This window comes from Carcharodon carcharias, chromosome 5 (assembly GCF_017639515.1).
Source record: "Carcharodon carcharias isolate sCarCar2 chromosome 5, sCarCar2.pri, whole genome shotgun sequence".
NCBI lineage: Eukaryota > Metazoa > Chordata > Chondrichthyes > Lamniformes > Lamnidae > Carcharodon > Carcharodon carcharias.
The window spans coordinates 1,632,725-1,657,161 of NC_054471.1; the positions used below are offsets into that span (position 1 = coordinate 1,632,725).

A 24,437-nucleotide genomic window follows, 5' to 3' on the forward strand; every position below is an offset into this window, starting at 1 on the left:
CGCCCCCCCCAAAATAACCCCATCCTGGAGAGAGAGACCACCCCCCCACTCCCACCGCCCCCAACCCCCCCAAAATAACCTCAACCCAGAGAAGAGTGACCTCCCCACTACCCACCTCGACCCCTTCCACCAAAATAACCCCATCCCGGAGAGAGTGACCACCCCCCCCAAAATAACCCCATCCCGGAGAGATTGACCGCCCACCCCAAAATAACCCCATCCCAGAGAGAGTGACCTCCCCCCAGAATAACCCCATCCCAGAGAGAGTGACCCCCCCAAAATAACCCCATCCCAGAGAGAGTGACCCCCCCAAAATAACCCCATCCCAGAGAGCGTGACCCCCCCCAAAATAACCCCATCCCAGAGAGAGAGACACCCCCCCCAAAAATAATCCCATCCCAGAGAGAGTGACCCCCCCAAAGTAACCCCATCCCAGAGAGAGTGACACACCCCCAAAATAACCCCATCCCAGAGAGAGTGACCCCCCCAAAATAACCCCATCCCGGAGAGCATGACCCCCCCACAAAATAACCCCAGCTCAGAGAGAGTGACCCCCCAAAACTAACCCCATCCCAGAGAGAGTGACCCCCCCAAAATAACCCCATCCCGGAGAGATTGACCGCCCACCCCAAAATAACCCCATCCCGGAGAGAGTGACCTCCCCAAAATAACCCCATCCCAGAGAGATTGACCGCCCCCCAAAATAACCCCATCCCGGAGAGATTGACCGCCCCCCAAAATAACCCCATCCCGGAGAGAGTGACCTCCCCAAAATAACCCCATCCCGGAGAGAGTGACCCCCCCAAAATAACCCCATCCCGGAGAGATTGACCGCCCCCCAAAATAACCCCATCCCGGAGAGAGTGACCGCCCCCCAAAATAACCCCATCCCGGAGAGATTGACCGCCCCCCCAAAATAACCCCATCCCGGAGAGATTGACCGCCCCCCAAAATAACCCCATCCCGGAGAGAGTGACCCCCCCAAAATAACCCCATCCCGGAGAGATTGACCGCCCCCCAAAATAACCCCATCCCGGAGAGATTGACCGCCCCCCAAAATAACCCCATCCCGGAGAGAGTGACCCCCCCCCCCAAAATAACCCCGTCCCGGAGAGAGTGACCTCCCCACCCACCCCCCCCCACCACCAAAATAACCCCATCCCAGAGAGAGTGACCCCCCCCAAAATAACCCCATCCCAGAGAGAGTGACTCCCCGCCCAAAATAACCCCATCCCGGAGAGAGTGACCACCCCCCCCCAAAATAAGCCCATCCCGGAGAGAGTGACCCCTCCAAAATAACCCCACCCCAGAGAGATTGACCCCCCCCCAAAATAACCCCATCCCGGAGAGAGAGACCTCCCCCCCTCCCAAAATAACCCCATTCCGGAGAGAGTGACCCCCCCAAAATAACCCCATCCCGGAGAGAGTGACCGCCCCCCAAAATAACCCCATCCCAGAGAGAGTGACTCCCCGCCCAAAATAACCCCATCCCGGAGAAAGTGACCCCCCCCCAAAATAACCCCATCCCGGAGAGAGTGACCCCCCCAAAATAACCCCATCCGGGAGAGAGTGAGCCCCCACAAAATAACCCCATCCCTCAGAGAGTGACCCCCCCCCAAAATAACCCCATCCCGGAGAGAGTGAACCCCCAAAATAACCCCATCCCGGAGAGAGTGACTCCCCAGCCACCCCCCCGAACACCAAAACAACACCATCCCAGAGAGAGTGACCCCCCCCAAAATAACCCCATCCCAGAGAGAGTGACGCCCCCAAAATAACCCCATCCCAGAGAGCATGACCCCCCCACAAAATAACTCCAGCTCAGAGAGAATGACCCCCCCACAAAATAACCCCAGCTCAGAGACAGTGACCCCCCAAAACTATCCCCATCCCAGAGAGAGTGACCCCCCCAAAATATAACCCGATCCCAGAGTGAGTAACCCCCACAAAATAACCCCATCCCAGAGAGAGTGAACCCCCCCCCATCAAAATAACCCCATCCCAGAGAGAGTGAACCCCCCAAAATAATACCATCCCAGAGAGAGTGAACCCCCCCACCAAAATAACCCCATCCCAGAGAGTGTGACCCCCTCATTAGCCCATCCCAGAGAGAGTGACCCCCCCAAAATAACCCCATCCCAGAGAGAGTGACTCCCCGCCTAAAATAACCCCATCCCGGAGAGTGTGACCCCCTCATAAGCCCATCCCAGAGAGAGTGACCCCCCCAAAATAACCCCATCCCAGAGAGTGTGACCCCCCCAAAATAACCCCATCCCAGAGAGCGTGACCCCCCCCAAAATAACCCCATCCCGGAGAGAGTGACCCCCCCAAAATAACCCCATCCCGGAGAGAGTGACCGCCCCCCCAAAATAACCCCATCCCAGAGAGTGTGACCCCCCCAAAATAACCCCATCCCAGAGAGTGTGACCCCCTCATAAGCCCATCCCAGAGAGAGTGACCCCCCCAAAATAACCCCATCCCAGAGAGAGTGACCCCCCAAAAAATAACCCGATCCCAGAGAGAGTCACCCCCTCCCAAAATAACCCCATCCCAGAGAGAGTGACCCCCTCATAAGCCCATCCCAGAGAGAGTGACCCCCTCATAAGCCCATCCCAGAGAGAGTGACCCCCCCAAAATAACCCCATCCCAGAGAGAGTGACCCCCCAAAATAACCCCTCCCCAGAGAGAGTGACCCCCCCAAAAAATAACCCGATCCCAGAGAGAGTCACCCCCTCCCTAAATAACCCCATCCTGGAGAGAGTGACCCCCCCCCCCCAAAATAACCCCATCCCAGAGAGAGTGACCCCCCCAAAATAACCCCTCCCCAGAGAGAGTGATCCCCCAAAAAAGAACCCGATCCCAGAGAGAGTCACCCCCTCCCAAAATAACCCCATCCCGGAGAGAGTAACCCACCCTACCAAAATAAGCCCATCCCGGAGAAAGTGACCCCCCAAAATAACCCCATCCCAGAGAGAGTGACCCCCCCCCAAAATAACCCCATCCCGGAGAGAGTGACCCCCCCCAAAATAACCCCATCCCAGAGAGAGTGACCCCCCCAAAATAACCCCATCCCAGAGAGAGTGACCCCCCCAAAATAACCCCATCCCAGAGAGAGTGACCCCCCCACAAAATAACCCCATTCCAGAGAGAGTGACCCCCCAAAATAACCCCATCCCAGAGAGAGTGACCCCCCCCAAAATAACCCCATCCCGGAGAGAGTGACCCCCCCCCCAAAATAACCCCATCCCAGAGAGAGTGACCCCCCCAAAATAACCCCATCCCAGAGAGAGTGACCCCCCCCCAAAACAACCCCACCCCAGAGAGAGTGACCCCCCAAAAAATAACCCGATCCCAGAGAGAGTGACCCCCCCCACCAAAATAACCCCATCCCAGAGAGAGTGACACACCCCCCAAAATAACCCCATCCCAGAGAGAGTGACCCCCCAAAAATAACCTCATCCCAGAGAGAGTGACCCCCCCCCAAATAACCCCATCACAGAGAGAGTGACCCCCCCCACCAAAATAACCCCATCGCAGAGAGAGTGATCCCCCAAAATAACCCCATCCCAGAGAGAGTGACCCCCCCAAAATAACTCCGTCCCAGAGAGAGTGACCCCCCCCCAAAATAACCCCATCCCAGAGAGCGTGACCCCCTATGTTACCCCATTCTAGAGAGAGACCCCTCCCTCCACCCCCTACGTTACCCCATTCCAGACAGAGTGCCCCACTCTGCACCATCTGCCCTGGGGTAATGAATACCCCTCACTCCAGTAGGAAGCCTGAGATGTGACCCCCCCACCACCTCCCCACCCTCCCTCTCCTCCTTGATGGCTCCCTCTCTGATTCTCGACCCACCTGTTCGGCTCCGGTAAGGGAATAGGCATGACCCTTCACCAGTTTCTGCCTGGTTACTGCCTCTGTCTCTGCTGCACTGGTGATCTAAAAACAGAAAAGCTGATCAAATCCCCGAGAGAAACACATCTTCGGTGAACCCCAGCCCCACGCCCTCCCCACTCTCCCTCCCAATCCCCCACTCTCAACATCCATCCACTAGCTCTGCAGCTACTCCCTCTAATATCCTAGGATGTAACCCATCAGGTCCAGGGGACTAATCGACCTTTAGCCCCATTAGATTCCCTAGTACTTTTTCTCTACTGATAGTTACTGTATTTATTCCCCCCCCTCCCCCATTCTGCCCCTTGATTATTTAGTATTTTTGGAATGCTATTAGTATCTTCTACCATGAAGACTGTTGCAAAGTATTTATTCAACTCCCCTGCTATTTCCTGGTTCCCCATTATTATTTCTCCACCCTCATTCTCTAATGGGCCTGTGTTCACTTTGGCCTCTCTCTTCCTTTTTATATATTTAAAGAAACTCTTACTGTCCATTTTTATATTACTTGCTAGTTTACCCTCAAAGTTTATTTTCTCCCTCTTTATTATGTTTTTGTTCATCTTCTGTTGGTTTTTAAAACTTTCTCAATCCTCTGCTTTACCACTGATCTTTGCCATATTGTATGTTTTTTCTTTCACTTTGATACTATCCTTAACTTCCTTGGTTAACCTTGGTTGGTCTATCCCCTTCCTACAATCCTTCTTCCTCACTGGGATATATCTTTGTTGTGAGTCATGAACTATTTTCTTAAACGTCTGCCAATGTTCATCATTCATCACACAAGCCTAACCTGTCAAGAAACCTGCCCATTCCTGGTATTCGTCTGGCAAACCTTCTCTGAACTGCTTCTACCACATTTATATCTTTCTTTAAATAAGGAGACCAGTACGGTACACAATACTCCAGATGTGGTCTCACCAGTGCCCTGTGTAACTGAAACATAACCTCCCTACTTTTGTCATCGATTCCCCTCACAGTGAATGTTAACACTCAGTAAGCTTCCTGAATTACCTGCTGTTCCTGTGTACAGTTTGGCTTGGCCAATCAAGGAAAGGACATTAACTGCATTCGAAGCAAAACATGAAGACAGCAGCTCATCAGAGCGTGTGCAAGCTGGGAATTTGAATGAATGACGGAATTTTCAGGGTTAATTGTGAAGATTCAGCTCGTTCTCAAATTTCATCTCATTTGCATTTAGATTTTAACCACAACGAACTGTTCAAGTTAAAGTTCCTTTCAGCCTGAGTGAGGGGTAAAGGGGCTCCCGACAGGAGAGGCAGCAGCGGTTAGTTAACTTGGTAGCTGGTGTGAACTAGTTTCTCTAGTCAGCAGCGCTGACTCAGCGCAGAAGGATTTCAGCTGGTACAAACAGAGCTGCACAAAGTGAGTCAGCCCCAGTGTAGCTGCTCACCTCTGAATGTAGTTTGTTGCAGACTGTGAGCTGGAGAATTTGGTGAGTGAGGGAATTTGGTGCAGTGACTGAGGAGAGAAGCATGCAAGTGATTAGCTAGTCAGTATTTTGCACATTTTTCTTTCAAATTTGAGTAATTTACTCATGATTGTAAGGTTTCATTAGTAGTAATAAGATTTATTAGCGGTACTAAACCTCACTGGGAGATTCATTAATTAGAAATTAATTACCATAATAATAATAAATTAATTAACACACAATAACAATGGCAGGGCAGGTGATGTGTTGCGACTGCAGAATGTGGACAGCCTCGGATCCAGGGTGATCCAAGGCAGATACATCTGCAGTAAGCAGCTGCAGCTAGAGGAACGTCGGCACAGAGTCACTGAACTGGAGGCTGAGCTGCAGACACTGCGATGAATCAGTATGTGGGAAGGTTACGTGGACAGTAACTGTGCGGAATTCTCTTCCCCAGAAAGCAGTGGAGGCTGGGGCATTGAATATATTCAAGGCTGAGTTAGACAGATATTTGATAGACAATGGACTTGAGGGTTATAGAGGCAGAGACGGAGATGGAACTGAGACCCCAACCAGAGCAGCCATGACCTTATTGAATGTTTCAGCAGGCTCGAAGGGCTGAATAACCTACTCCAGCACCTAAGCCCTGTGTTCCTATATAGAAGCAGTTCAGAGAAGGTTCACTCACCTGATACCTGGGAGGGGGAGGTTATCTCATGAGGGAAGGCTGGACAGGCTGGGTCTGTATCCATTGGAGTTTAGAAGATTGACAGGTGATCTTATTGAAACATGGAAGGTCCTGAGGGGATTTGACAGGGTGGATGTTGAAAGGTTGTTTCCCCTTGTGGGAGAGACTAGCACTAGGGAACACAGCTTAAAAATAAGGGGTCTCCCAGTGAAGACAGAGAAGAGGAGGAATTTCTTCTCTCAGATGGACATTGGTCTCTGGAACTCTCTTCCCCAGAGAATGGTTGAGGCTGGGTCAATAAATAGATTTAAGGCTGAGGTACATCGGTTCTTGATTGACTGAGTAATGGAGGGGCTGCAGTGAACACAGACACACACACACAGACTGAGTGATCAATGGCAGGTGGTGCTGAGTACAATACTTACATCAATGGAGCACCCCATCAGTGAACCACGCTGTACTGCTTTCTGAATGATTTGGAAGAGATTTGCTGGAGCATCCTTCAACTCATACCATTCAGCCACACCTCCTGTAAAATCTTCAAAGCCCTCAGTAGTGGAGCCGCCGGAGAGAGCTTCATAACATCCATTTAACCTGTGAAAAACAAACACCATTACTCAGAGAGACACGGTCAGCCAGAGAGAGACGGAGAGTAAGAGACTGAGAGAGAGACAGAGTAACAGAAAGAGAGAGATAGGAAGAGAGAGAGAGAGGGAAAGCAAGAGAGAGAGACAGAGAAACCGAGAGTGTGTGAGAGAGAGAGAGAGAAACAGAAAGAGAATGTGAGAGAGAGAGAGAGAGAGGGACGGTTGGTGAGTTGGGGGTGAGAGTGAGGGGGACGGTTGGTGAGTTGGGGGTGAGAGTGAGAGGGACGGTTGGTGAGTTGGGGGTGAGAGTGAGAGGGACGGTTGGTGAGTTGGGGGTGAGAGTGAGAGAGACGGTTGGTGAGTTGGGGGTGAGAGTGAGGGGGACGGTTGGTGAGTTGGGGGGGAGAGTGAGAGAGACGGTTGGTGAGTTGGGGGTGAGAGTGAGAGGGACGGTTGGTGAGTTGGGGGTGAGAGTGAGGGGGACGGTTGGTGAGTTGGGGGTGAGAGTGAGGGGGACGGTTGGTGAGTTGGGGGTGAGAGTGAGGGGGACGGTTGGTGAGTTGGGGGTGAGAGTAAGGGGGACGGTTGGTGAGTTCGGGGTGAGAGTGAGGGGGACGGTTGGTGAGTTGGGGGTGAGAGTGAGGGGGACGGTTGGTGAGTTGGGGGTGAGAGTGAGGGGGACGGTTGGTGAGTTGGGGGTGAGAGTGAGGGGGACGGTTGGTGAGTTGGGGGTGAGAGTGAGGGGGACGGTTGGTGAGTTGGGGTGAGAGTGAGAGGGACGGTTGGTGAGTTGGGGGTGAGAGTGAGGGGGACGGTTGGTGAGTTGGGGGTGAGAGTGAGGGGGACGGTTGGTGAGTTGGGGGTGAGAGTGAGGGGGACGGTTGGTGAGTTGGGGGTGAGAGTGAGGGGGACGGTTGGTGAGTTGGGGGTGAGAGTGAGGGGGACGGTGGTGAGTTGGGGGTGAGAGTGAGGGGGTCGGTTGGTGAGTTGGGGGTGAGAGTGAGGGGGACGGTTGGTGAGTTGGGGGTGAGAGTGAGAGAGACGGTTGGTGAGTTGGGGGTGAGAGTGAGGGGGACGGTTGGTGAGTTGGGGGTGAGAGTGAGAGAGACGGTTGGTGAGTTGGGGGTGAGAGTGAGGAGGACGGTTGGTGAGTTGGGGGTGAGAGTGAGGGGGACGGTTGGTGAGTTGGGGGTGAGAGTGAGGGGGACGGTTGGTGAGTTGGGGGTGAGAGTGAGAGAGACGGTTGGTGAGTTGGGGGTGAGAGTGAGGGGGACGGTTGGTGAGTTGTGGGTGAGAGTGAGGGGGACGGTTGGTGAGTTGGGGGTGAGAGTGAGGGGGACGGTTGGTGAGTTGGGGGTGAGAGTGAGAGAGACGGTTGGTGAGTTGGGGGTGAGAGTGAGGGGGACGGTTGGTGAGTTGGGGGTGAGAGTGAGGGGGACGGTTGGTGAGTTGGGGGTGAGAGTGAGGGGGACGGTTGGTGAGTTGGGGGTGAGAGTGAGGGGGACGGTTGGTGAGTTGGGGGTGAGAGTGAGGGGGACGGTTGGTGAGTTGGGGGTGAGAGTGAGGGGGACGGTTGGTGAGTTGGGGGTGAGAGTGAGGGGGACGGTTGGTGAGTTGGGGGTGAGAGTGAGAGAGACGGTTGGTGAGTTGGGGGTGAGAGTGAGGGGGACGGTTGGTGAGTTGGGGGTGAGAGTGAGAGAGACGGTTGGTGAGTTGGGGGTGAGAGTGAGGGGGACGGTTGGTGAGTTAGGGGTGAGAGTGAGGGGGACGGTTGGTGAGTTGGGGGTGAGAGTGAGGGGGACGGTTGGTGAGTTGGGGGTGAGAGTGAGGGGACGGTTGGTGAGTTGGGGGTGAGAGTGAGGGGGACGGTTGGTGAGTTGGGGGTGAGAGTGAGGGGGACGGTTGGTGAGTTGGGGGTGAGAGTGAGGGGGACGGTTGGTGAGTTGGGGGTGAGAGTGAGGGGGACGGTTGGTGAGTTGGGGGTGAGAGTGAGGGGGACGGTTGGTGAGTTGGGGGTGAGAGTGAGGGGGACGGTTGGTGAGTTGGGGGTGAGAGTGAGGGGGACGGTTGGTGAGTTGGGGGTGAGAGTGAGGGGGACGGTTGGTGAGTTGGGGGTGAGAGTGAGGGGGACGGTTGGTGAGTTGGGGGTGAGAGTGAGGGGGACGGGTTGGTGAGTTGGGGGTGAGAGTGAGGGGGACGGTTGGTGAGTTGGGGGTGAGAGTGAGGGGGACGGTTGGTGAGTTGGGGGTGAGAGTGAGGGGGACGGTTGGTGAGTTGGGGGTGAGAGTGAGGGGGACGGTTGGTGAGTTGGGGGTGAGAGTGAGGGGGACGGTTGGTGAGTTGGGGGTGAGAGTGAGGGGGACGGTTGGTGAGTGGGGGTGAGAGTGAGGGGGACGGTTGGTGAGTTGGGGGTGAGAGTGAGGGGGACGGTTGGTGAGTTGGGGGTGAGAGTGAGGGGGACGGTTGGTGAGTTGGGGGTGAGAGTGTGAGAGACGGTTGGTGAGTTGGGGGTGAGAGTGAGGGGGACGGTTGGTGAGTTGGGGGTGAGAGTGAGGGGGACGGTTGGTGAGTTGGGGGTGAGAGTGAGAGAGACGGTTGGTGAGTTGGGGGTGAGAGTGTGAGAGACGGTTGGTGAGTTGGGGGTGAGAGTGAGGGGGACGGTTGGTGAGTTGGGGGTGAGAGTGAGGGGGACGGTTGGTGAGTTGGGGGTGAGAGTGAGGGGGACGGTTGGTGAGTTGGGGGTGAGAGTGAGAGGGACGGTTCGTGAGTTGGGGGTGAGAGTGAGGGGGACGGTTGGTGAGTTGGGGGTGAGAGTGAGAGAGACGGTTGGTGAGTTGGGGGTGAGAGTGAGAGAGACGGTTGGTGAGTTGGGGGTGAGAGTGAGAGAGACGGTTGGTGAGTTGGGGGTGAGAGTGAGGGGGACGGTTGGTGAGTTGGGGGTGAGAGTGAGGGGGACGGTTGGTGAGTTGGGGGTGAGAGTGAGGGGGACGGTTGGTGAGTTGGGGGTGAGAGTGAGGGGGACGGTTGGTGAGTTGGGGGTGAGAGTGAGGGGGACGGTTGGTGAGTTGGGGGTGAGAGTGAGGGGGACGGTTGGTGAGTTGGGGGTGAGAGTGAGGGGGACGGTTGGTGAGTTGGGGGTGAGAGTGAGAGGGACGGTTGGTGAGTTGGGGGTGAGAGTGAGGGGGACGGTTGGTGAGTTGGGGGTGAGAGTGAGGGGGACGGTTGGTGAGTTGGGGGTGAGAGTGAGGGGACGGTTGGTGAGTTGGGGGTGAGAGTGAGGGGGACGGTTGGTGAGTTGGGGGTGAGAGTGAGAGGGACGGTTGGTGAGTTGGGGGTGAGAGTGAGGGGGACGGTTGGTGAGTTGGGGGTGAGAGTGAGGGGGACGGTTGGTGAGTTGGGGGTGAGAGTGAGGGGGACGGTTGGTGAGTTGGGGGTGAGAGTGAGGGGGACGGTTGGTGAGTTGGGGGTGAGAGTGAGGGGGACGGTTGGTGAGTTGGGGGTGAGAGTGAGGGGACGGTTGGTGAGTTGGGGGTGAGAGTGAGGGGGACGGTTGGTGAGTTGGGGGTGAGAGTGAGGGGACGGTTGGTGAGTTGGGGGTGAGAGTGAGGGGGACGGTTGGTGAGTTGGGGGTGAGAGTGAGGGGGACGGTTGGTGAGTTGGGGGTGAGAGTGAGGGGACGGTTGGTGAGTTGGGGGTGAGAGTGAGGGGGACGGTTGGTGAGTTGGGGGTGAGAGTGAGGGGGACGGTTGGTGAGTTGGGGGTGAGAGTGAGGGGGACGGTTGGTGAGTTGGGGGTGAGAGTGAGGGGGACGGTTGGTGAGTTGGGGGTGAGAGTGAGGGGGACGGTTGGTGAGTTGGGGGTGAGAGTGAGGGGGACGGTTGGTGAGTTGGGGGTGAGAGTGAGGGGGACGGTTGGTGAGTTGGGGTGTTGAGAGTGAGGGGACGGTTGGTGAGTTGGGGGTGAGAGTGAGGGGGACGGTTGGTGAGTTGGGGGTGAGAGTGAGGGGGACGGTTGGTGAGTTGGGGGTGAGAGTGAGGGGGACGGTTGGTGAGTTGGGGGGTGAGAGTGAGGGGGACGGTTGGTGAGTTGGGGGTGAGAGTGAGGGGGACGGTTGGTGAGTTGGGGGTGAGAGTGAGGGGGACGGTTGGTGAGTTGGGGGTGAGAGTGAGGGGGACGGTTGGTGAGTTGGGGGTGAGAGTGAGGGGGACGGTTGGTGAGTTGGGGGTGAGAGTGAGGGGACGGTTGGTGAGTTGGGGGTGAGAGTGAGAGGGACGGTTGGTGAGTTGGGGGTGAGAGTGAGGGGACGGTTGGTGAGTTGGGGGTGAGAGTGAGGGGGACGGTTGGTGAGTTGGGGGTGAGAGTGAGGGGGACGGTTGGTGAGTTGGGGGTGAGAGTGAGGGGGACGGTTGGTGAGTTGGGGGTGAGAGTGAGGGGGACGGTTGGTGAGTTGGGGGTGAGAGTGAGGGGGACGGTTGGTGAGTTGGGGGTGAGAGTGAGGGGGACGGTTGGTGAGTTGGGGGTGAGAGTGAGGGGGACGGTTGGTGAGTTGGGGGTGAGAGTGAGGGGGACGGTTGGTGAGTTGGGGGTGAGAGTGAGGGGGACGGTTGGTGAGTTGGGGGTGAGAGTGAGAGAGGACGGTTGGTGAGTTGGGGGTGAGAGTGAGGGGACGGTTGGTGAGTTGGGGGTGAGAGTGAGGGGGACGGTTGGTGAGTTGGGGGTGAGAGTGAGGGGGACGGTTGGTGAGTTGGGGGTGAGAGTGAGGGGGACGGTTGGTGAGTTGGGGGTGAGAGTGAGGGGACGGTTGGTGAGTTGGGGGTGAGAGTGAGGGGGACGGTGGTGAGTTGGGGGTGAGAGTGAGGGGGACGGTTGGTGAGTTGGGGGTGAGAGTGAGGGAGACGGTTGGTGAGTTGGGGGTGAGAGTGAGGGGGACGGTTGGTGAGTTGGGGGTGAGAGTGAGGGGACGGTTGGTGAGTTGGGGTGAGAGTGAGGGGGACGGTTGGTGAGTTGGGGTGAGAGTGAGGGGGACGGTTGGTGAGTTGGGGGTGAGAGAGAGGGGACGGTTGGTGAGTTGGGGGTGAGAGTGAGGGGGACGGTTGGTGAGTTGGGGGTGAGAGTGAGGGGGACGGTTGGTGAGTTGGGGGTGAGAGTGAGGGGGACGGTTGGTGAGTTGGGGGTGAGAGTGAGGGGGACGGTTGGTGAGTTGGGGTGAGAGTGAGGGGACGGTTGGTGAGTTGGGGGTGAGAGTGAGGGGGACGGTTGGTGAGTTGGGGGTGAGAGTGAGGGGGACGGTTGGTGAGTTGGGGGTGAGAGTGAGGGGGACGGTTGGTGAGTTGGGGGTGAGAGTGAGGGGGACGGTTGGTGAGTTGGGGGTGAGAGTGAGGGGGACGGTTGGTGAGTTGGGGGTGAGAGTGAGGGGGACGGTTGGTGAGTTGGGGGTGAGAGTGAGGGGGACGGTTGGTGAGTTGGGGGTGAGAGTGAGGGGGACGGTTGGTGAGTTGGGGGTGAGAGTGAGGGGGACGGTTGGTGAGTTGGGGGTGAGAGTGAGGGGACGGTTGGTGAGTTGGGGGTGAGAGTGAGGGGGACGGTTGGTGAGTTGGGGGTGAGAGTGAGGGGGACGGTTGGTGAGTTGGGGGTGAGAGTGAGGGGGACGGTTGGTGAGTTGGGGGTGAGAGTGAGGGGACGGTTGGTGAGTTGGGGGTGAGAGTGAGGGGACGGTTGGTGAGTTGGGGGTGAGAGTGAGGGGGACGGTTGGTGAGTTGGGGGTGAGAGTGAGGGGGACGGTTGGTGAGTTGGGGGTGAGAGTGAGAGGGACGGTTGGTGAGTTGGGGGTGAGAGTGAGGGGGACGGTTGGTGAGTTGGGGGTGAGAGTGAGGGGGACGGTTGGTGAGTTGGGGGTGAGAGTGAGGGGGACGGTTGGTGAGTTGGGGGTGAGAGTGAGGGGGACGGTTGGTGAGTTGGGGGTGAGAGTGAGGGGGACGGTTGGTGAGTTGGGGGTGAGAGAGTGAGGGGGACGGTTGGTGAGTTGGGGGTGAGAGTGAGGGGGACGGTTGGTGAGTTGGGGGTGAGAGTGAGGGGGACGGTATGGTGAGTTGGGGGTGAGAGTGAGGGGACGGTTGGTGAGTTGGGGGGTGAGAGTGAGGGGGACGGTTGGTGAGTTGGGGGTGAGAGTGAGAGGGGACGGTTGGTGAGTTGGGGGTGAGAGTGAGGGGGACGGTTGGTGAGTTGGGGGTGAGAGTGAGGGGGACGGTTGGTGAGTTGGGGGTGAGAGTGAGAGGGACGGGTGGTGAGTTGGGGGAGAGAGTGAGGGGGACGGTTGGTGAGTTGGGGGTGAGAGTGAGGGGGACGGTTGGTGAGTTGGGGGTGAGAGTGAGGGGGACGGTTGGTGAGTTGGGGGTGAGAGTGAGGGGGACGGTTGGTGAGTTGGGGGTGAGAGTGAGGGGGACGGTTGGTGAGTTGGGGGTGAGAGTGAGGGGGACGGTTGGTGAGTTGGGGGTGAGAGTGAGGGGGACGGTTGGTGAGTTGGGGGTGAGAGTGAGGGGGACGGTTGGTGAGTTGGGGGTGAGAGTGAGGGGGACGGTTGGTGAGTTGGGGGTGAGAGTGAGGGGACGGTTGGTGAGTTGGGGGTGAGAGTGAGGGGACGGTTGGTGAGTTGGGGGTGAGAGTGAGGGGGACGGTTGGTGAGTTGGGGGTGAGAGTGAGGGGGACGGTTGGTGAGTTGGGGGTGAGAGTGAGGGGGACGGTTGGTGAGTTGGGGGTGAGAGTGAGGGGGACGGTTGGTGAGTTGGGGGTGAGAGTGAGGGGGACGGTTGGTGAGTTGGGGGTGAGAGTGAGGGGGACGGTTGGTGAGTTGGGGGTGAGAGTGAGGGGGACGGTTGGTGAGTTGGGGGTGAGAGTGAGGAGGACGGTTGGTGAGTTGGGGGTGAGAGTGAGGGGGACGGTTGGTGAGTTGGGGGTGAGAGTGAGAGGGACGGTTGGTGAGTTGGGGGTGAGAGTGAGGGGGACGGTTGGTGAGTTGGGGGTGAGAGTGAGGGGACGGTTGGTGAGTTGGGGGTGAGAGTGAGGGGGACGGTTGGTGAGTTGGGGGTGAGAGTGAGGGGGACGGTTGGTGAGTTGGGGGTGAGAGTGAGGGGGACGGTTGGTGAGTTGGGGGTGAGAGTGAGGGGGACGGTTGGTTGAGTTGGGGGTGAGAGTGAGGGGGACGGTTGGTGAGTTGGGGGTGAGAGTGAGAGAGACGGTTGGTGAGTTGGGGGTGAGAGTGAGGGGGACGGTTGGTGAGTTGGGGGTGAGAGTGAGGGGGACGGTTGGTGAGTTGGGGGTGAGAGTGAGGGGGACGGTTGGTGAGTTGGGGGTGAGAGTGAGGGGGACGGTTGGTGAGTTGGGGGTGAGAGTGAGGGGGACGGTTGGTGAGTTGGGGGTGAGAGTGAGGGGGACGGTTGGTGAGTTGGGGGTGAGAGTGAGGGGACGGTTGGTGAGTTGGGGGTGAGAGTGAGGGGGACGGTTGGTGAGTTGGGGGTGAGAGTGAGGGGGACGGTTGGTGAGTTGGGGGTGAGAGTGAGGGGGACGGTTGGTGAGTTGGGGGTGAGAGTGAGGGGGACGGTTGGTGAGTTGGGGGTGAGAGTGAGGGGGACGGTTGGTGAGTTGGGGGTGAGAGTGAGGGGGACGGTTGGTGAGTTGCGGGGTGAGAGTGAGGGGGACGGTTGGTGAGTTGGGGGTGAGAGTGAGGGAGACGGTTGGTGAGTTGGGGTGAGAGTGAGGGGGACGGTTGGTGAGTTGGGGGTGAGAGTGAGGGGGACGGTTGGTGAGTTGGGGGTGAGAGTGAGGGGGACGGTTGGTGAGTTGGGGGTGAGAGTGAGAGAGACGGTTGGTGAGTTGGGGGTGAGAGTGAGGAGGACGGTTGGTGAGTTGGGGGTGAGAGTGAGGGGGACGGTTGGTGAGTTGGGGGTGAGAGTGAGGGGGACGGTTGGTGAGTTGGGGGTGAGAGTGAGAGGGACGGTTGGTGAGTTGGGGGTGAGAGTGAGGGGGACGGTTGGTGAGTTGGGGGTGAGAGTGAGGGGGACGGTTGGTGAGTTGGGGGTGAGAGTGAGGGGGACGGTTGGTGAGTTGGGGGTGAGAGTGAGGGGGACGGTTGGTGAGTTGGGGGTGAGAGTGAGGGGGACGGTGGTGAGTTGGGGGTGAGAGTGAGGGGGACGGTTGGTGAGTTGGGGGTGAGAGTGAGGGGGACGGTTGGTGAGTTGGGGGTGAGAGTGAGGGGGACGGTTGGTGAGTTGGGGGTGAGAGTGAGGGGGACGGTTGGTGAGTTGGGGGTGAGAGTGAGGGGGACGGTTGGTGAGTTGGGGGTGAGAGTGAGGGGGACGGTTGGTGAGTTGGGGGTGAGAGTGAGGGGGACGGTTGGTGAGTTGGGGGTGAGAGTGAGGGGGACGGTTGGTGAGTTGGGGGTGAGAGTGAGGGGGACGGTTGGTGAGTTGGGGGTGAGAGTGAGGGGGACGGTTGGTGAGTTGGGGGTGAGAGTGAGGGGGACGGTTGGTGAGTTGGGGGTGAGAGTGAGGGGGACGGTTGGTGAGTTGGGGGTGAGAGTGAGGGGGACGGTTGGTGAGTTGGGGGTGAGAGTGAGGGGGACGGTTGGTGAGTTGGGGGTGAGAGTGAGAGAGACGGTTGGTGAGTTGGGGGTGAGAGTGAGAGAGACGGTTGGTGAGTTGGGGGTGAGAGTGAGAGGGACGGTTGGTGAGTTGGGGGTGAGAGTGAGAGAGACGGTTGGTGAGTTGGGGGTGAGAGTGAGGGGGACGGTTGGTGAGTTGGGGGTGAGAGTGAGGGGGACGGTTGGTGAGTTGGGGGTGAGAGTGAGGGGGACGGTTGGTGAGTTGGGGGTGAGAGTGAGGGGGACGGTTGGTGAGTTGGGGGTGAGAGTGAGGGGGACGGTTGGTGAGTTGGGGGTGAGAGTGAGAGAGACGGTTGGTGAGTTGGGGGTGAGAGTGAGAGAGACGGTTGGTGAGTTGGGGGTGAGAGTGAGGGGGACGGTTGGTGAGTTGGGGGTGAGAGTGAGGGGGACGGTTGGTGAGTTGTGGGTGAGAGTGAGGGGGACGGTTGGTGAGTTGGGGGTGAGAGTGAGGGAGACGGTTGGTGAGTTGGGGGTGAGAGTGAGGGAGACGGTTGGTGAGTTGGGGGTGAGAGTGAGGGGGACGGTTGGTGAGTTGGGGGTGAGAGTGAGGGGGACGGTTGGTGAGTTGGGGGTGAGAGTGAGGGGGACGGTTGGTGAGTTGGGGGTGAGAGTGAGGGGGACGGTTGGTGAGTTGGGGGTGAGAGTGAGGGGGACGGTTGGTGAGTTGGGGGTGAGAGTGAGGGGGACGGTTGGTGAGTTGGGGGTGAGAGTGAGGGGACGGTTGGTGAGTTGGGGGTGAGAGTGAGGGGGACGGTTGGTGAGTTGGGGGTGAGAGTGAGGGGGACGGTTGGTGAGTTGGGGGTGAGAGTGAGGGGGACGGTTGGTGAGTTGGGGGTGAGAGTGAGGGGGACGGTTGGTGAGTTGGGGGTGAGAGTGAGGGGGACGGTTGGTGAGTGGGGGTGAGAGTGAGGGGGACGGTTGGTGAGTTGGGGGTGAGAGTGAGGGGGACGGTTGGTGAGTTGGGGGTGAGAGTGAGGGGGACGGTTGGTGAGTTGGGGGTGAGAGTGAGGGGGACGGTTGGTGAGTTGGGGGTGAGAGTGAGGGGGACGGTTGGTGAGTTGGGGGTGAGAGTGAGGGGACGGTTGGTGAGTTGGGGGTGAGAGTGAGGGGGACGGTTGGTGAGTTGGGGGTGAGAGTGAGGGGGACGGTTGGTGAGTTGGGGGTGAGAGTGAGGGGGACGGTTGGTGAGTTGGGGTGAGAGTGAGGGGGACGGTTGGTGAGTTGGGGGTGAGAGTGAGGGGGACGGTTGGTGAGTTGGGGGTGAGAGTGAGGGGGACGGTTGGTGAGTTTGGGGGTGAGAGTGAGGGGACGGTTTGGTTGAGTGGGGGTGAGATGAGAGTGAGGGGACGGGTTGGTGAGTTGGGTGGTGAGAGTGAGGGGGACGGTTGGGTGTTGGGGGTGAGAGTGAGAGGGAACGGTTTGGGTGAAGTTGGGGGTGAGACGTGAGGGGGGACGGTTGGGGTTGGGGTGAGTTGGGGTGGTGAGTAGTGAGGGGGACGGTTGTTGAGTTGGGGGTGAGAGTGAGGGGGACGGTTGGTCGAGTTGGGGGTGAGAGTGAGGCCCGGCGCCACGGTTTTGGTGAGTTTGAGAGTCGCGAGTGAGGGGGACGGTTGGTGCACAGTTCGGGGAGTGAGAGTGAGGGGGACGGTGGGTGGAGTTGGGGGGTGAGTGGGGGGGACGGTTGGTGAGTTGGGGTGAGAGAGAGGAGTGAGGGGGGCACGGTTGGTGAGTTGGGGGTGAGAGTGAGGGGGGACGGTTTGTGAGTTGGGGGTGAGAGTAGAGAGACGGTTGGTGTGTTGGGGGTGGAGGAGTGAGAAGAGACGGTGTGGTGAGTTGGGGGTGAGATTGAGAGAGGACGGTTGGCTCGTTTGGGGGGTGAGAGGTGAGAGAGAGACGTTTGGTGAGTTTGGGGGTGAGAGTGAGTGGGACGGTTGGTGAGTTGGGGGTGAGAGTGAGGGGGACGGTTGGTGAGTTGGGGGTGAGAGTGAGGGGGACGGTTGGTGAGTTGGGGGTGAGAGTGAGGGGGACGGTTGGTGAGTTGGGGGTGAGAGTGAGGGGGACGGTTGGTGAGTTGGGGGTGAGAGTGAGAGGGACGGTTGGTGAGTTGGGGGTGAGAGTGAGGGGGACGGTTGGTGAGTTGGGGGTGAGAGTGAGGGGGACGGTTGGTGAGTTGGGGGTGAGAGTGAGGGGGACGGTTGGTGAGTTGGGGGTGAGAGTGAGGGGGACGGTTGGTGAGTTGGGGGTGAGAGTGAGGGGACGGTTGGTGAGTTGGGGGTGAGAGTGAGGGGGACGGTTGGTGAGTTGGGGGTGAGAGTGAGAGGGACGGTTGGTGAGTTGGGGGTGAGAGTGAGGGGGACGGTTGGTGAGTTGGGGGTGAGAGTGAGGGGGACGGTTGGTGAGTTGGGGGTGAGAGTGAGGGGGACGGTTGGTGAGTTGGGGGTGAGAGTGAGGGGGACGGTTGGTGAGTTGGGGGTGAGAGTGAGGGGACGGTTGGTGAGTTGGGGGTGAGAGTGAGGGGGACGGTTGGTGAGTTGGGGGTGAGAGTGAGAGAGACGGTTGGTGAGTTGGGGGTGAGAGTGAGGGGGACGGTTGGTGAGTTGGGGGTGAGAGTGAGGGGGACGGTTGGTGAGTTGGGGGTGAGAGTGAGGGGGACGGTTGGTGAGTTGGGGGTGAGAGTGAGGGGGACGGTTGGTGAGTTGGGGGTGAGAGTGAGGGGGACGGTTGGTGAGTTGGGGGTGAGAGTGAGGGGGACGGTTGGTGAGTTGGGGGTGAGAGTGAGGGGGACGGTTGGTGAGTTGGGGGTGAGAGTGAGGGGGACGGTTGGTGAGTTGGGGGTGAGAGTGAGAGGGACGGTTGGTGAGTTGGGGGTGAGAGTGAGAGGGACGGTTGGTGAGTTGGGGGTGAGAGTGAGAGGGACGGTTGGTGAGTTGGGGGTGAGAGTGAGGGGGACGGTTGGTGAGTTGGGGGTGAGAGTGAGGGGGACGGTTGGTGAGTTGGGGGTGAGAGTGAGAGGGACGGTTGGTGAGTTGGGGGTGAGAGTGAGGGGGACGGTTGGTGAGTTGGGGGTGAGAGTGAGGGGGACGGTTGGTGAGTTGGGGGTGAGAGTGAGGGGGACGGTTGGTGAGTTGGGGGTGAGAGTGAGGGGGACGGTTGGTGAGTTGGGGGTGAGAGTGAGGGGGATGGTTGGTGAGTTGGGGGTGAGAGTGAGGGGGACGGTTGGTGAGTTGGGGGTGAGAGTGAGGGGGACGGTTGGTGAGTTGGGGGTGAGAGTGAGGGGGACGGTTGGTGAGTTGGGGGTGAGAGTGAGAGGGACGGTTGGTGAGTTGGGGGTGAGAGTGAGGGGGACGGTTGGTGAGTTGGGGGTGAGAGTGAGGGGGACGGTTGGTGAGTTGGGGGTGAGAGTGAGAGGGACGGTTGGTGAGTTGGGGGTGAGAGTGAGGGGGACGGTTGGTGAGTTGGGGGTGAGAGTGAGGGGGACGGTTGGTGAGTTGGGGGTGAGAGTGAGAGGGACGGTTGGTGAGTTGGGGGTGAGAGTGAGAGAGACGGTTGGTGAGTTGGGGGGTGAGAGTGAGAGAGACGGTTGGTGAGTTGGGGGTGAGAGTGAGGGGGACGGTTGGTGAGTTGGGGGTGAGAGTGAGGGGGACGGTTGGTGAGTTGGGGGTGAGAGTGAGGGGGACGGTTGGTGAGTTGGGGGTGAGAGTGAGGGGGACGGTTGGTGAGTTGGGGGTGAGAGTGAGGGGGACGGTTGGTGAGTTGGGGGTGAGAGTGAGGGGGACGGTTGGTGAGTTGGGGGTGAGAGTGAGGGGGACGGTTGGTGAGTTGGGGGTGAGAGTGAGGGGGACGGTTGGTGAGTTGGGGGTGAGAGTGAGGGGGACGGTTGGTGAGTTGGGGGTGAGAGTGAGGGGGACGGTTGGTGAGTTGGGGGTGAGAGTGAGGGGGACGGTTGGTGAGTTGGGGGTGAGAGTGAGGGGGACGGTTGGTGAGTTGGGGGTGAGAGTGAGGGGGATGGTTGGTGAGTTGGGGGTGAGAGTGAGGGGGACGGTTGGTGAGTTGGGGGTGAGAGTGAGAGGGACGGTTGGTGAGTTGGGGGTGAGAGTGAGGGGGACGGTTGGTGAGTTGGGGGTGAGAGTGAGAGAGACGGTTGGTGAGTTGGGGGTGAGAGTGAGAGGGACGGTTGGTGAGTTGGGGGTGAGAGTGAGAGGGACGGTTGGTGAGTTGGGGGTGAGAGTGAGGGGGACGGTTGGTGAGTTGGGGGTGAGAGTGAGAGAGACGGTTGGTGAGTTGGGGGTGAGAGTGAGGGGGACGGTTGGTGAGTTGGGGGTGAGAGTGAGGGGGACGGTTGGTGAGTTGGGGGTGAGAGTGAGGGGGACGGTTGGTGAGTTGGGGGTGAGAGTGAGGGGGACGGTTGGTGAGTTGGGGGTGAGAGTGAGGGGGACGGTTGGTGAGTTGGGGGTGAGAGTGAGGGGGACGGTTGGTGAGTTGGGGGTGAGAGTGAGGGAGACGGTTGGTGAGTTGGGGGTGAGAGTGAGAGAGACGGTTGGTGAGTTGGGGGTGAGAGTGAGGGGGACGGTTGGTGAGTTGGGGGTGAGAGTGAGGGGGACGGTTGGTGAGTTGGGGTGTGAGAGTGAGAGAGACGGTTGGTGAGTTGGGGGTGAGAGTGTGAGAGACGGTTGGTGAGTTGGGGGTGAGAGTGAGGGGGACGGTTGGTGAGTTGGGGGTGAGAGTGAGGGGGACGGTTGGTGAGTTGGGGGTGAGAGTGAGGGGGACGGTTGGTGAGTTGGGGGTGAGAGTGAGGGGGACGGTTGGTGAGTTGGGGGTGAGAGTGAGGGAGACGGTTGGTGAGTTGGGGGTGAGAGTGAGGGGGACGGTTGGTGAGTTGGGGGTGAGAGTGAGGGGGACGGTTGGTGAGTTGGGGGTGAGAGTGAGAGAGACGGTTGGTGAGTTGGGGGTGAGAGTGAGGGGGACGGTTGGTGAGTTGGGGGTGAGAGTGAGGGGGACGGTTGGTGAGTTGGGGGGTGAGAGTGAGGGGGACGGTTGGTGAGTTGGGGGTGAGAGTGAGAGAGACGGTTGGTGAGTTGGGGGTGAGAGTGAGGGGGACGGTTGGTGAGTTGGGGGTGAGAGTGAGGAGGACGGTTGGTGAGTTGGGGGTGAGAGTGAGGGGGACGGTTGGTGAGTTGGGGGTGAGAGTGAGGGGGACGGTTGGTGAGTTGGGGGTGAGAGTGAGGGGGACGGTTGGTGAGTTGGGGGCTGTGAGTGGAGGTGCAGGAGGTGGGTTTTGAGGTGATTTCAGATGGTGTATAATGTAGGGAAGCGTGAAGTTATTGGTCACAATAACAGAAAGGCAGGTTATTATTGGCAGGGTTTGAGGTGAAGGTGCTGTGTGCAGGGTAACTCACTTGGCATAGGCTTTTTCCAGCAACGCACTCCAGAATTCATTGTTCTCAGCCGAATGGACAAACAGCAGCTCATCGTCCTTGGTGGGCAATCGGTCATCAATCACTACGTCCACCCATTCCCCAAACTGCCAGAACTGGGGACAAACAGATCAGATTCATAAACTGTAGCAGCAACAACCCCACTGACCCAACACCACACAACCCTCAGTGTCAGAGAGAGAGAGGGACTGAGAGAGAGACAGAGAGAGAGAGAAACAGGGGAGAGAGAGAGAGGGAGAGAGAGACAGAGAGAGAGAGTGGGGAAAGAGAGAGAGAGACACACACACAGAGGGCGAGACACAGAGAGAGAGAGCGAGACACACAGAGAGAGAGAGACAAGGGAGAGAGAGAGGGAGAGAGAGGCAGAGAGAGAGAGAACGAGACACACAGAGAGAGAGTGAGACACAAAGAGAGACACACACACACAGAGAGGGCGAGACACACAGAGAAAGGGAGCGAGACACAGAGAGAGAGAGAGCGAGACACACAGAGAGAGAGAGACACACAGAGAGAGAGAGAGACACACAGAGAGAGAGAGAGACACACACAGAGAGAGAGAGACACACAGAGAGAGAGAGACACACAGAGAGAGAGAGACACACAGAGAGAGACACACACACACACACACACAGAGGGCGAGACACACAGAGAAGGCGAGACACAGAGAGAGAGAGAGACACAGAGAGAGACACAGAGAGAGAGAGAGACACACAGAGAGAGAGAGAGAGACACAGAGAGAGAGAGACACAGAGAGAGAGAGACACACAGAGAGAGAGAGACACACAGAGGGCGAGACACACACACACACAGAGGGCGAGACACACAGAGAGAGAGAGACACAGAGAGAGAGAGAGCGAGACACAGGATGAGACTGACCAGTGCTGGGATTGGGGGTGAGGGGACAGGGGAAGATGGAAAGTTGAGAGAAAGTGCTAATCCCCAATATAACAATGCGATTGATTGAAGATTGAATCGGTAAGAACTGTTACCTGGAAATGGAAGATTCCGGCATACCCAGGCCCAAAGGACTGGTCACTGGGAACAACTCTGTGCAGAATGTCCTTATTGAGAGTCAGAGAGGCAATGGCAGCCAAAAGCCAGCAGTCACCTGCAAAGTGAAGAGTCACTCAGAATTCACACACTTCATCTCAGCGCTGGTAACTTTACAATCCAAATACCCATCACATGGCCAAAACAAGGGACAAACAATCTCCCTCCACACTGGCCCCATCAAACACTCCCAGGACAGGAACAGCACGGGGTTAGATACAGAGTAAAGTTCCTCTACACTGTCCCCATCAAACACTCCCAGGACAGGTACAGCACGGGGTTAGATACAGAGTAAAGCTCACTCTACACTGGCCCCATCAAACACTCCCAGGACAGGTACAGCACAGGGTTAGATACAGAGTAAAGTTCCCTCTACACTGTCCCCATCAAACATTCCCAGGGCAGGTACAGCACGGGGTTAGATACAGAGTAAAACTCCCTCTACACTGTCCCCATCAAACACTCCCAGGACAGGTACAGCACGGGGTTAGATACAGAGTAAAGTTCCCTCTACACTGTCCCCAGTCGGGGTGTGGGTTAGAGTGGGGGTCTGGGTGCAGGTGAGAGTGCGAGTCGGGGTGCGGGTGAGAGTGGGGGTCGGTGTGTGGGTGAGAGTGGGAGTCGGGGTGTGGGTGAGAGTGGGAGTCGGGGTGTGGGTGAGAATGGGGGTCGGTGTGTGGGTGAGAGTGGGGGTCGGGGTGTGGGTGAGAATGGGGGTCGGTGTGTGGGTGAGAGTGGGGGTCGGGGTGTGGGTGAGAGTGGGGGTCGGGGTGTGGGTGAGAGTGGGGGTCGGGGTGTGGGTGAGAGTGGGGGTCGGTGTTTGGGTGAGAGTGGGGGTCGGGGTGTGGGTGAGAGTGGGGGTCGGGGTGTGGGTGAGAGTGGGGGTCGGGGTGTGGGTGAGAGTGGGGGTCGGGTTGTGGGTGAGAGTGGGGGTCGGTGTGTGGGTAAGTGGGGGTCGGGGTGTGGGTGAGAGTGGGAGTCGGGGTGTGGGTGAGTGGGGGTTGGGGTGCGAGTGAGAGTGGGGGTCGGGGTGTGGGTGAGTGGGGGTCGGGGTGTGGGTGAGAGTGGGGGTCGGTGTGTGGGTGAGAGTGGGGGTCGGGGTGTGGGTGAGTGGGGGTTGGGGTGTGGGTTAGAGTGGGGGTCAGGGTGTGGGTGAGAGTGGGGGTCGGGGTGTGGGTGAGAGTGGGGGTCGGGGTGCAGTTGAGAGTGGGGGTCGGGGTGTGGGTGAGAGTGGGGGTCGGGGTGCAGGTGAGAGTGGGGGTTGGGGTGCAGGTGAGAGTGGGGGTTGGGGTGCAGGTGAGAGTGGGGGTCGGGGTGTGGGTGAGAGTGGGGGTCGGGGTGCGGGTGAGAGTGGGGGTCGGGGTGTGGGTGAGAGTGGGGGTCGGGGTGTGGGTGAGAGTGGGGGTCGGGGTGTGGGTGAGTGGGGGTTGGGGTGCAGGTGAGAGTGGGGGTCGGTGTGTGGGTGAGAGTGGGGGTTGGGGTGCAGGTGAGAGTGGGGGTCGGGGTGTGGGTTAGAGTGGGGGTCGGGGTGTGGGTGAGAGTGGGGGTCGGGGTGTGGGTGAGAGTGGGGGTCGGTGTGTGGGTGAGAGTGGGGGTCGGTGTGTGGGTGAGAGTGGGGTCGGTGTGTGGGTGAGAGTGGGGGTCAGGGTGTGGGTGAGAGTGGGGGTCGGGGTGTGGGTGAGAGTGGGGGTTGGGGTGTGGGTGAGAGTGGGGGTCGGGGTGTGGGTGAGAGTGGGGGTCGGGGTGTGGGTGAGAGTGGGGGTCGGGGTGCGGGTGAGAGTGGGGATCGGGGTGCGGGTGAGAGTGGGGGTCGGGGTGCGGGTGAGTGGGGGTCGGGGTGCGGGTGAGTGGGGGTCGGGGTGTGGGTGAGAGTGGGGGTCGGGGTGTGGGTGAGAGTGGGGGTCGGGGTGTGGGTGAGAGTGGGGGTCGGGGTGTGGGTGAGAGTGGGGGTCGGGGTGTGGGTGAGAGTGGGGGTCAGGGTGTGGGTGAGAGTGGGGGTCGGGGTGCGGGTGAGAGTGGGGGTCGGGTTGTGGGTGAGAGTGGGGGTCGGGGTGTGGGTGAGAGTGGGGGTCGGTGTGTGGGTGAAAGTGGGGGTTGGGGTGCGGGTGAGAGTGGGGGTCGGTGTGTGGGTGAGAGTGGGGGTTGGTGTGTGGGTGAGTGGGGGTTTGGGTGCGGATGAGAGTGGGGGTCGGGGTGTGGGTGAGAGTGGGGGTCGGGGTGTGGGTGAGAGTGGGGGTCGGGGTGTGGGTGAGAGTGGGAGTCGGGGTGTGGGTGAGAGTGGGGGTCGGGGTGTGGGTGAGAGTGGGGGTCGGGGTGTGGGTGAGAGTGGGGGTCGGTGTGTGGGTGAGTGGGGGTTGGGGTGCGGGTGAGAGTGGGGGTCGGGGTGTGGGTGAGAGTGGGGGTCGGGGTGTGGGTGAGAGTGGGGGTCGGTGTGTGGGTGAGTGGGGGTTGGGGTGCGGGTGAGAGTGGGGGTCGGGTTGTGGGTGAGAGTGGGGGTCGGGGTGTGGGTGAGAGTGGGGGTCGGTGTGTGGGTGAGAGTGGGGGTCGGGGTGTGGGTGAGTGGGGGTCAGGGTGTGGGTGAGAGTGGGGGTTGGGTGCAGGTGAGAGTGGGGGTCGGGGTGTGGGTGAGAGTGGGGGTCGGTGTGTGGGTGAGAGTGGGGGTCGGGCTGTGGGTGAGAGTGGGGGTTGGTGTGTG

The 24,437-nt window shown here is 59.3% G+C and overlaps 1 protein-coding gene across 1 annotated transcript in view; it reads right to left on the bottom strand.

Moving 5' to 3' along the window:
• Positions 1–24,437, bottom strand: part of LOC121278077 (calpain-2 catalytic subunit-like) — a 310,699-nt gene that overhangs the window by 204,679 nt on the left and 81,583 nt on the right. Inside the window, exons 3-6 of the mRNA XM_041188134.1 lie at positions 21,682–21,800; positions 20,654–20,787; positions 6,440–6,608; positions 3,811–3,939 (exon numbers count right to left, since the gene is read on the bottom strand). Of these exons, the coding sequence (XP_041044068.1) occupies positions 3,811–3,939; positions 6,440–6,608; positions 20,654–20,787; positions 21,682–21,800 (551 nt within the window). The remainder of the gene's footprint in view (positions 1–3,810; positions 3,940–6,439; positions 6,609–20,653; positions 20,788–21,681; positions 21,801–24,437) is intronic.